The sequence below is a fragment of the Arachis hypogaea genome, chromosome 10 (genome assembly GCF_003086295.3).
Source record: "Arachis hypogaea cultivar Tifrunner chromosome 10, arahy.Tifrunner.gnm2.J5K5, whole genome shotgun sequence".
Taxonomy (NCBI): domain Eukaryota; kingdom Viridiplantae; phylum Streptophyta; class Magnoliopsida; order Fabales; family Fabaceae; genus Arachis; species Arachis hypogaea.
Genome location: NC_092045.1, coordinates 83,260,345 through 83,272,317, shown reverse-complemented (window position 1 = coordinate 83,272,317; position 11,973 = coordinate 83,260,345). Strand labels below are relative to the sequence as shown.

Here is an 11,973-nt window from a genome sequence, read left to right as displayed (position 1 = left end):
TCGATGTTAAAATTAAGAAATTTCTTATGTCACGGTTAAAAAATTTTAATATTATTTTTTGATAAATTCTGAATAACTCAAAATTTCTCCTCCTCCTCTTCTTCTTTTTCTTCAGTTTAATATCATACAATCAATTCAATGATAACAAAACACACCATTTAATTAAAAATGTCATAGAAAATTTTGGTAAATGATATAAAAAATATTTATAGAATCATAAATCCAAAACCTTAATTCACTCAACAATTTTCGGTAAATGATACAAAAACTATTTAACGAATCATGAGTCCAAAACCTTAATTCACTCAAGCAACAAAATACATTCAAATATATTTTTGAACAAAAAAATACATCAATTTATTTGTTGTAAATGATATAGAAATAGCTAAACCTCTTATATATGAATTCATACCACTCAAGTAGTTTAATGATAAAAAAGTACATCATTTAGTTAAAAATGATCCGTTAAAAAATTTCAATGTTACGGATAAGAAATTTCAGTGTCAAAATACTAAATTTTCTGTGTCATGGTTTAAAATTTTTGGTACTATTTTTTTGATAAATTATGTACAATTCAAAACCCTATTAATCATCATCATCATCATCATCATCATCTTGGTTCACATTCTCATAATTCTTATTTCACTCTATTAACAATTTGTGTCACGGTTAAGAAATTTTAATGTCAAAATTAGAAAACTTTGTGTCACAGTTAAAAAATTTCGGTACTATTTTTTGATATGCATAACTCAAAACTTCTCTTCTTCTTTGTCATCGTCATCTTCTTTTCCTGATCATTTTCTCCTTCTTGATTCACCTTTTCATAATTATTCATGTTTAAAAAGAATAAAAACAAAAAAATAAAAAATCAAAGAAATATATATATATATAATATGCTGCAAAATCATTAGAAAGAGATGGAGAAAAAGAAAAAAAATACAGCAATAAAAAAATAACGATGAAAAAGAAATACGTGAATAAGAAGAAAGAATGCAAAGAAAAAGAATATATTTATATTAATGAGTGTGGGATACAAACGATCACATCAGTGAGAAGACATGCTCTCACTAATAAAATTATTTTTTTTTTGGATTTAGACCAACTTAGTTGAACTTGACCAATAAAACTTGATTATGTAGTAGGGCTGAAAATAAAAATGCAAAAAAAAAAAAACTTGGAGATTTTTTACTTAAATTTACTCCGTCGTATCCAGCTATTGCATTAAAATTTCATACAATTTAATAGTAATTTAATACTTTTGTAAATGTTGACTACTATAGTATAGGACTATAGGCTTATATATATATATATATATATATATATATATATATATATATATATATATATATAGATTATGTTGGACATAAAAATCAAGATTTTAATTTTCAAAAGTTTACACTATTAATATATTTAAAATCGAATCTAAGTATCAATACAAATTAAAAGCTATTCAATGAAACAAATAAATTATACTTCCTGAGAGAATTGATCCACTGCTTACAAAAGATCTATTGCATAGGTATGAATTAACTAAACTGAATCACTGGTTATCAAAATAAATATAGCGAAGATTACCATCTACCACTCTCCAGTCTCCAAGCTTACCTATGATCACATCAAAGAAAAGAAAATCTTGCCTTTGATTGCAGACAAGCTTGAAAGCAAGATGTTAACAACTTTGTATCCAACATATTATGTCTAACTGACTATAAATATTAATAATTTACAAGTTCATAAGACAATGGGGATATATATCTGTTCCAAGGGATGAAAAAGTAAACGAAGCACAACAAAATTGGTTAACATCTATACCAATGGCTTGTGCCTATGAAGCCTTGAACTCTCACTAGCAACAAATTCTAGTTTATCCCAAATTTACATCTCAGCAACTAAGAAAATAAATGGAGAAATTGACTATTACCACTATTACCTTAACTGATGTTATTCTGAATATCCTATAAACTATCTTTCAGTTAGATACTATTCGCCCCTCTTCACATCACTCTCAGAACATTCTTTGTTCCTCTGCTTTGCCATCCCTGGAACAACAATCATTGTGCTCTCAGATGACCAAGCGCTGGAATCCGCCTTCTTATCCATTGTTGGCAAACTCGGTTCTGATTTCCTGTAACTTCCGAATTTGATATCGAGTTGACATAAGGAGGAATTCTTGGCCTGCTCAGAGATAGTAAAATGAATAGACTCCTGGACTTCTGGTGTGCTTTTTTGGTGAATGCTTGAAAGAAGAGGGAATTCTTCCTTTGCAAGCTCAAACGGCCTTGAATTACCGTTTGCGCCAGGTGTCTCATTGGAATGAACCTCCTCTGGTGGCTGCTTTTTCTGAGGTGCTTTAGGCAATACATTATGACTCATGCCTGAAGGAATTGCAAATTCTTCATTTGCAACCTTGACAATATTTGAATTACTGTGTGTTTCTTTGGAATGAACCTCCTCCGGTGGTGGCTTTTTCGGAGGTGATTTTGGTAACACATTATGGTGATTCACAGGAGCATGTCTCCTTGGTTTGTTCTCCTTTACGCGCATATCCCAATAAGAATTACGAGTCTGCAAGATTCAACAATGTTAAGAGATGACATAGCTAACAAAATCTAAATAGATAGAGAAAAGTTTGATAAAGAAGAAAAAATGTACCACATCAGGTATGTATGTGCCAGTTCCTCGTGATTTCCGTATTTCTTCAAGGCCGAAAGTTGCATGCGGAACATTCTGTCGATAGAATGTATGTGCTGGAGCATATACATCGGTTTGTATAGGGACATATACATCATTCTGTATCGGTACATAAACATCAGGACATGTTGGGGCATATACATCTGTCTGTATTGGTACATATACAGTAGCACCACTTTGATAATACAAATTCCAGTTTTGCTGCGTCGATACTGCATGGATGTCAGCCTGAGTGGCTGATTGTGAGCTTGGAAGTGCAGATAACGGCCTGGGAGAGCTACAGTATAACTGAAGATATTGTAGGGCATCATAGTAATTTTCACAATCTCCATAGAGTACAGGTTCTTCACATCTTCCAGTACCAAATGCATGAACAGGAACTTCAACATCTGGCCTTTGCCCTTTCCCATTTCTGTCCAAAGTGTTCATGAAAAACCTCTCTAGTGCTGAACCCATCTTTTCCCCAGGAAGTGCAAGGATCTCCTTAAGCTTTCGAGCTCCAAAGGAAAGAGCAAATCTAATTCGATGCAAATTTCCTGCAGGCAATAAGGCTACGACTAAGCAATGGAAAAGTGTGAAAATTTACAGATTTGAAAATTCATAAAATACCATGCCCAATAGCTTAGTTACTTAAGCATCATATATAAAACACTAGAAGAGACCAATAGATATAAACATCTGCAAAGATGTTGAAGCAAGTCTTGATGCATTTGTTAATTGTATGCAAAATTGTAGTGAACTCATACATGGTTTCCAATCATGTATATATTCCTCCAAAGTACAATAATTTCCATAAGATAATGTTAGAATCTACATAAATTTCTCAAGTCCCTAAATTGTTATGAAGGATCAAGTCCTTAAAATATTACCTCTGCTGACGCTACGACCTAGGTTGTTGTCGTTTCTTAGAGGATCCAAAATGTTCATATACTTGGTGGGAAATTCATGAGTTTTAGTCTCAGACTCTTTTGCTAAAATAGAGCACATATCCCTGTAATTTTTCAGAAACTCTTTGTCAAGCAAAAAACCGCCCCACTCACATTCTGGTGTCTCTGCAACATGCACGAGTTGAGATTATCAATGACGAACACTTGAAAACTAAACAATCCCATCGTCATATATAAATCCAATTGCTAATATGATCCAATAATGCTTATCACATACCAATAATTTCTGGAAGTGAAGATAAGGGCTTGGAACCATCAATTGTGACATAGTTACTTTCCCAATCAAACGCACTGTAGTAGTCCAAAAATTTGTACAACACCTGCTAACAGTAGCAGTCAGCGGGTTTCTTCTTCACATATATGCAAATTGAAGCGATGACAGGACAAACAAAATTTACTCAAGATTCAATTTACCTCTAGAGGACCACGCAATGATGAATGATAAAGATTGATAATATACAAAACTAATATTTCCACTGCATATGTGGATAACAGGCCATGGTGTGCACCGAGAATTCGGCTCTCATAATAGCACCAAGCTTTGATTAAGATAATACTGCGCTTCAAAAGATGGTTTTTCCCAGCAAGTTTGTCAACCTGAGAAGTTTTTAAACAAAAATATAAAACTAGAATTAGCAATTCACCATATTAACAGGAAAAAGAAATGAATTGTAGTCAGATTTGGTTAAAAAAAAAAATAAAAAGTCGAGCAACAATCATTTCAAAGAAACATAGCATCAAGAACTCAACATGAATAGTAGGGAATTAGCACAAATTAGATTTCACCTGCTCAAGAAAGTGCATAGCACAAAGTCCAGCCATCTGATTGAAAGAGATGTCAACTGCAATATTCTTCACCGTGCATTTCACAACTTGGACCTGCAGTCCATCATCCAAACATCAAAATCAAGTCTAGTAAAATTGAGAGTTAGCGATATTGTATGAATAAGATTCATATTCGATTCGATAGTTTGTTTTTTAAAAAATCAAGATAGCATTTGAAATACAAACATTAACTTCAAAGTTCTAATCAAAACAAAGAATAAGATAGTTTGCCCTTAACCTTTGCATGTATATGTTGTATGTCTGTCACCTGGAATTCAGAATTGCCTTTACTTTGGAGCATACTGCATACCATGTTAGCCAAATCCTCCTCATCCTTTTCATGACTGAGAGCTGTCAAGTCAATATCTCCATCTGGAAGATAAGTTTTTAGGGGGACTGAACCAAATGGAAAGACCTGTACATGGCCCAAAAAAGGGAAAAACATTCATATATGGCCAATGCTATAAAATTGGTATAATGCATATTCATGAATAAATGAACTTGTTATTAGCAATTAAAAGTCCAGGCTTTTAAAATTAGAAGTAATGACGCATCAACTAGAACCAGAAACAAGGTTAAGAAAATCATCGATGTTTGAATTGAAGGCAAATGATTTTAAGAGATTGTGTCCAATCCCCAAGACAACAAATGGTCCGAGGAAGTGAAGATGCGCATTCAAACTTTCAGCTGATAGGGGACAATGGTGAATTTCTGTAATTGAGGAAGTTCAATGTGTAAAGCGAACTGAACGCATCACATGGAAGGTTGAAGAAAGTAGTATCATATTGATCACTAGACTTAAATTGGAAATGATAACTTTCATCTTCCATGGATAAAATCTATTTTAGATTTTGAAGGAAATCAATTTAGTCATATAAATTAAGACTGCGGCATACAGGAGAAAAAACAAGGTTGCTGTACCCTAATAACATTAATCCATTAAGAAAATAATGTAATATGGCTTCTTAGGGTAGTAAAAACATACTAGAATCTAACTGCTCTTGAAAGGAAAAGAAAGATAGGATAACCAAAAAGGGATATATAAGTACCAACCAACCAATCATCCATAAACAAAACAGACATCAAAGAACATTCAATGCATGATTAGGCGGACACAAATGCAACAGATTAAAAGAAAAGGCCAATGTTACACCAATGGAAATTACAAATATGCAAATTGGATCAAAATATTCTAACCTCTGCTCCATAGTAACCTCTAATCAGCCTCCGAACATATTCAATAATCTCCTTTCTAGTCACCTCAGAAATTACATTTGGTTGAATTGTACATAGTATCTCTTGGGCCCTTTCTTCAGCCATCAGCCATAGTTCCTCATCGAAGAACAGCAGTTGTTGGTTAGGCAAGGATGGGGGAAACAAATTTTCTTGCCTATTTTCCATGGTAGCTGCAAATACCAAAACTCAGATATCCTGCAAATTAAAATCCTAGAAAAAACCAAAACACATTGTCAGCATTGTATACAATCACTGTGCATAAAACAGTAATACATACCCCAAAAGCATGGATCTTTTTACAAGGAAATGAAGTTCATCAAAACAGAACCAATTAGCCAAATTACATTCCAGTGAACCTAGGATGATGGATAAGATAGAACAAGCAGTACTAGTTAGTCAAATCTACAGTGAATGATGCAAAGTTCTATAGTTGAAAGTCACACAATGCGGCCAATAAGCCCCCACCCAAACCATCAATCACTCCTCATCCAATCCAAATGCTTGCGAAAGAGAACTATGCAGGAAAAGCAGTCACATGATACAGGAACAAAAAAAAAAAATAATTGAAAGGAAAACCTTGTAAAATAGAGCAGTGACAAATTTGAAGAAACAATGATCATGAGTTAAGACTGCAATTGAGGTGAATTCTGATGGACAAGACATGCAGAAAACTTCTCTCACAATTCACCATCAAAATCAAATTGTAACTACAATAGTGAGTTCCTTTACTTTATATTACAATGAAGTGAAGCCTTCATCATTAGTGAACCAACACAAAACCAAGCAAGCCATTGATGGCTGAGATGCTGAGTCAAGGATAGGAGCGAAGGAGGTCCTTGTTATGGTTTCAAATGTCATAACATGTCAATATTTTGACAAATTCAAATTCAGCACTTACGTTTGATGCAGAAAATTTAGATCACTAACCATTCAACCATGCAGAGAGGAACATAAAAGAATGTACATTGAGCTGAGATGGCACCCAAAAACCAAAAACTAATGGCCTTCTGATTTTAAATAAAAAAATAACAACTATATAGTCACAGAATTTTCCCTCCATGAAAAACCCCATTGTGTCCTCTCACTCACCTCAATAAAGGTGATCAGCCATAAGAGCAGAAGTGAAGAGAAGCAGAAGGGAGAAAAGTAATACCTTCAAGAAACGCAAAAGAAAAAAAGGTGATGACTTTTCTGTTCTGTCGGTCACCTTTCAAGCTGAAACAAACACCGACAGAACACCATCGCCAATGGCAGAATGAGCAGTAAAATCATAAGCCCTAAGAGGCACAGAAACTCATTCTCTCAAAACTCAAAAGCCCCCAATTGCTGAAAAGCACTGTAGAGTTACGGTGGTCCCCACCAACTATACACCGGGGTTGGTAGCCTCTGAAATCTGATGTGTCTCGATCATCTGGTTCCCTTAAATACCCAAAAAACAGAACCTTTTTTGGTAAAAAAAAAAAAAACACCTACACACCCCCAGATTTTCAAAACCCCAAACTTCATCCACAAACACGTGTAATCTGCATAGGGCTTTTGAAATTTTGTCATAATTTGATTAAAGAAACCGCACATAAATACAAAGACGGTTACACAGACTTCCAGCAATTCTTCGTCATCAGTTTGCCGCCATGTTGACGGCCGCAACTCTCACTCCTCTATCCTCATCTAATTTTCGCATTTCACGTAACTCAATTCCTCAAAATCCGTGTCGTAGCTCCAAAGTCAACACCTTTCTGCCGAATTTCAGGGGTGGCTGCAAATGTGAGACTCAAACTGAAAGGGGGTTAGAGTTTGAAATTGGCGGTGCATTCTACCGGCAAGAGAGCGCCTCCGGGAGGGATCTCGGAGTACTCGCCGCTTTCTTGCATAAGAAGTCCAATGGGAGCTTGCGCGTGCTTGATGCGCTTTGCGGTTGCGGTGTTCGTTCGCTTCGGTACTTGGTTGAAGCTGAGGCTGATTTTGTTGCTGCCAATGATGCCAATGATAGCTATGGAAGCACCATTGCAGAGAATTTGTCGAGGGTGAAGAAGGGTTCTTGTGATGAGAGTGGAGAGAGATGGAAGGTTACTCATTTGGAGGCTAATCGTGTGATGGTGGATTATTATCTTCAAAAGAGTTTTTTTGATTTCATTGATGTTGATTCTTTTGGGAGTGATTCATCTTTCTTGAGGTCTGCCATGAATGCTTTGAGGCTGGGTGGTTTGCTCTATGTGACTTCTACTGATGGATACTCTTCTGGTGGACACCGTCCCCATCAGTAAGAATCTAATATTATTTAGTTTTTGTTTTATATTTTTTTATGTCATAATCTTAGCTAGTTCAATTATAGATTTGTAGGTCATTCATTCATGTCTTCTAATTTATGCTTGGTTTTGATGCTTTCCCTAGTTTTGATGATGTTTTGTAACACAGTTGTACAAGTGTTGGTGTCTGTTTAAACATGTGACAGTTGCGATGGCTGGTTTGAGAGGGTTTTAGTAGTTTTGATGATATGTTGTGACGAAGTTGGACTAATCTTAGTGTCTGTGTATGAACAAGTGAAATTTGCAGTGCCTGGTTTGTGTTTGTTCTGGGAAATTCAATGTGACTAGGCAAGTTTTGACATGTTCTGTAACTACTATCTGTTTTTATTGCTAGTTCTTTAGCTGCATATGGAGCCTATGTACGCCCTATGCCATATTCGAATGAGGTTGGTTTGCGAATGCTTATAGGTGGAGCTGCCAGGGAGGCTGCAGTGTTAGGGTATCATATTACTCCCTTGTTTTCGTACTATGCGTATCACGGACCTGTTTTCAGAGTCTTACTCAGATTAAATCGTGGCAAGATTCATGACAGTAGGTAATGTATTTCTCTGCTTGTGTTGCACCTTTGATCTTGTTTGTGTTACTCCCTTGATTTGATTTATAACTCATATACTTATTGTAGGCATTATGGCTATATTGGTTATTGCCACAAATGTGGAAATTCTCATGAATATTCTTGGGATCAACTTGGTCAGATTAGTTGCTCTTGCAGTATGCCGATGGTATATTTCAGGTCTTCCATAAGATTTCATGAAGTTTGTTTGTTTGAATCCTAAGTTCCAGATATATTTGTTGCTTTTTCCTATTCAATATACTTTGTAAGTTATGTAGCAGCAACGAATTTATGTTATGTAACACTTATGTTTTACTCTTCCATTTCTGTCATTGCTTAAATTATTGACTTATATAACTATTGAAGCTTCTGTAATCTTTTATTACTTTTTATTTTCAGGTTTCAAACTCCCTTGTGGTGTCCGGACCGCTTTGGACCGGACCTCTTCACGATGCTGCATATCTTACGGACATGCTAAATCTAGCCAAGGAGTGGGAATGGGTTGAATGTGACAGTAAAAACAGTCTTGGAAAGCTTATAAACCGAATGATTGATGAAAGTGACCCTAAGTTGCCATTTGGGTATATCAAGTTGGATGAGGTGCTTGTGCTTCTTGTTGAAGCGTTGTCTTTATTATTGAACTGTAGGAAAGGAATGTTTAGCTATTTGGTCAGAATAATAACTTACAGTAGTTCTTGTTGTACTTACTCAGATGGCAAGCCGCGCAAAAATTAATTCTCCATCTCTAAAGGCCTTGATGAATGCCATGCACCAGGTATTCTATAACATGGTAACAGAATCAAAGTCATAAATTGTGTAGTTTATTAGTTACGCATTTCTCCATTGGATGATCTTTGTTAAGAATATATTTTATTTCACTTTATTTCAAAGTTGATGATAGCCATCCTAAAATTAAAATTTTTAACATCGTAGAAAATAACCTTACTGCTTACAGTAGACATGAGAATGATAGGAAGCAATGATATTCTTGATCTATATAGGCGACCTCACTTAGTATGATAAGGTTTCGTTGTTGTTGTTGTAGAAAATGATTTAGAAACTGTGTTGTTTGATTGCAGGAGGGTTATGCTGCAAGCAGGTCTCACATAGCCACAAATGCAATCAAGACCAATTGCCCCATGACAGAATGCATTAGGATTGCAAAAGAACTATTACAAGTTCCTGTTTCATAATGGTTTCGTTGCTAAACCTATATTTAGTTGTAAAACCGCACAGGTAGTGCCACCCAAGGTCTTCATGGTTTGATGCTCGAAAGTGTTAAATGTAGAATCTATTTTTCTAGGTCAAATCAAGTTTTGTGCCCTAATTTGGTGTTTCAATTAACAGCGAGATAGATATGCATTACGTTTATCTCCCAGTAAGAACATTTTTCAGGAAAACTATTTAATAATATTGATGATCGAGATTCTAAACTCCATTATTCATAATATTTTTTCTTTTAAACACTTAAAACTCTGTTTAGAATACACAAACACTTCTTTCATCACACTGTAGCAAATTACCAATCTCTCTAATACTGTGATTCTAGGTTTTTTTCCGCGTTTGGATGAGGCTGAGTGTTGATAGGGTTTTTTTACGAAAAATATATTTTTTGTCTTTAATATTTGCTATAGTAAAAAGCATTTATGACGTTTAAGTTGATTCAATTTTGTGCTTAATGTTTTCGATTTATTTAATTTTATCTTTAACATTTTCGATTTTCGTTAAAACTATCCTTTGATATTTTTTATTTTGGTCTTAATATTTTAGATGGAGTTAACATTTAGAGGTAATTTTGACACAAATAAAAAATTAAGACAAAGTTAAATCAAATTAAATGTTAAAAATTAAACAAATATATATATATATATATAAACGTTAAGGACAAAAAAATTATTTTATTTTTTTAATATATAAGTAGATTCAAGTTCCTAACAAGAGAACAAATATGCTAACTAATGGAGCAATTCAAGTTATATTATTACATTCTTCGTTGATTAAATAAATATTAATTATTTATTTTTTATATTTTATATCAATGGCCAAATTTAAAAAGATACCATGTTATTCAGGATAACCATTTTTTACGGTAAGATTATAAAATAAAAGTAAAATTACTAAATTATTTGTTACCTCTAATAATAAAGCATTTCTAAGGACTGAGCATTAAGCTCTCTACTCTTCACATGCCACATTAGCATTCGTCTCAAATAAGTATAATGACTATAAATTTTTTTCTCAATCTAATAATCATCATATTATATTATTCTACCATTAAATATGCTGACGTAACACATTATAGTGAGTCTTTATATGATTATCTTTTCAATATTATTTTTGAAAAATATTATTAATGATAAAATTTATTAACAATTAAAGATTAATTATGCGTTGTGAATTTTGTTAATAATTTTAATATTTTATATCATATTTTTTTAATAATTATATTGATTCTTTTTTATATCTATATAACATTATAAATAAAGTGTTTTATTTATGATACATGAATGTAAATTCTAAAATCAAAATTTATTTATTTTTTCATTTTTTTACCTTCGTTAACTATTTCATATGAAAATAATGTATTTTTTCTTTTTTACTTTGTAATGCAATTGCTTGTTTACTATAGTCATTTATAATAGATCATATCTATAAAGTTTCATCTTAAGTTATATTCATTAATTCTAGTGCTAATTTTATTTATGTGAGAGTTCAGTGTAAAGACTATGTTAAAACTGTTATTTTTAACTCTTCTTAGAATGTGGATAAAGTTAACTTTCTTAAAAATAGTTCAATTTATTATTTAGCAATTATAATTTTAGAGATTCGGAATTTTATCACCATAATCATATTTTAGTGCATCCAAATTTTTTATGTTCGATTGATAATCTTTAAAATAAAGTATATAATGAAATCACATTTTTTTTATTTTAGGTTCAATTTTCAAAAAATTATATAAAATTTATAAATACAACTTAAAAGATTTATGCAGGTTTAATAGTCTATCTTTTATTTTCTTTTTTAATTCTAAAAAAACACTTCTTACTCATGGTAATTTTATTTTAATATTTGAGATACTATTAATTATTTAGTATGCCAATGTATTGCCATTGACGAAACAAGGGACAATATGATCTCTTAATATGATTTTTTTTTTTGAACCAAGTAAGCTCAACACAGAGGTGGAGCAAGAAAGTGACTAAATCTCCATTTTGGTCCCTGAGATTCACGCAATTACTCATTTTGGTCCCCAAAATTCAAAATTACCTATACTGGTCCTCCAGATTCAAGTTTTGGCACCAATATGGTCCCTCGACTCTTTCCGGTGATAATTAGGCAAATGGAGTGCTAAGATGACACCCTTCCTGTCACGTTGGACGCTGTAACGACTAGTTAATGTGGCGAGGGTTGTATT

General features: G+C 33.3%; 2 protein-coding genes across 2 annotated transcripts; one reads left to right on the top strand and one right to left on the bottom strand.

The window, feature by feature from the left end:
• Positions 1–1,669: 1,669 nt before the first annotated feature.
• Positions 1,670–6,997, bottom strand: LOC112715806 (uncharacterized). Its single transcript, XM_025767628.3, has 9 exons — positions 6,853–6,997; positions 5,661–5,909; positions 4,702–4,878; positions 4,425–4,517; positions 4,053–4,235; positions 3,856–3,958; positions 3,561–3,743; positions 2,653–3,227; positions 1,670–2,565 (listed from the first exon to the last, which is right to left on the bottom strand). The coding sequence occupies exons 2-9, from the start codon at positions 5,862–5,864 to the stop codon at positions 1,981–1,983; spliced, it is 2,103 nt and encodes a 700-aa protein (XP_025623413.1). The 5' UTR covers positions 5,865–5,909; positions 6,853–6,997; the 3' UTR covers positions 1,670–1,980.
• Positions 6,998–7,330: 333 nt separating this feature from the next.
• Positions 7,331–9,991, top strand: LOC112715807 (uncharacterized). Its single transcript, XM_025767629.3, has 6 exons — positions 7,331–7,959; positions 8,340–8,540; positions 8,628–8,727; positions 8,958–9,158; positions 9,271–9,333; positions 9,638–9,991. The coding sequence occupies exons 1-6, from the start codon at positions 7,331–7,333 to the stop codon at positions 9,749–9,751; spliced, it is 1,308 nt and encodes a 435-aa protein (XP_025623414.1). The 3' UTR covers positions 9,752–9,991.
• Positions 9,992–11,973: the final 1,982 nt, after the last annotated feature.

What these genes read in the sequence shown, in the direction of transcription:
- LOC112715806 (XM_025767628.3), bottom strand. Translation starts at nt 5,864, where the DNA reads ATGGAAAATAGGCAAGAAAATTTGTTTCCCCCATCCTTGCCTAACCAA. An exon ending in CATTGCGTGGTCCTCTAGAG is followed by an intron (nt 3,959 to 4,052) that starts GTAAATTGAATC and finishes TACTGTTAGCAG; the next exon opens with GTGTTGTACAAATTTTTGGA. An exon ending in TTCACTTCCAGAAATTATTG is followed by an intron (nt 3,744 to 3,855) that starts GTATGTGATAAG and finishes TGCATGTTGCAG; the next exon opens with AGACACCAGAATGTGAGTGG.
- LOC112715807 (XM_025767629.3), top strand. Translation starts at nt 7,331, where the DNA reads ATGTTGACGGCCGCAACTCTCACTCCTCTATCCTCATCTAATTTTCGC. An exon ending in GGTATATCAAGTTGGATGAG is followed by an intron (nt 9,159 to 9,270) that starts GTGCTTGTGCTT and finishes GTACTTACTCAG; the next exon opens with ATGGCAAGCCGCGCAAAAAT. An exon ending in TGATGAATGCCATGCACCAG is followed by an intron (nt 9,334 to 9,637) that starts GTATTCTATAAC and finishes GTTTGATTGCAG; the next exon opens with GAGGGTTATGCTGCAAGCAG.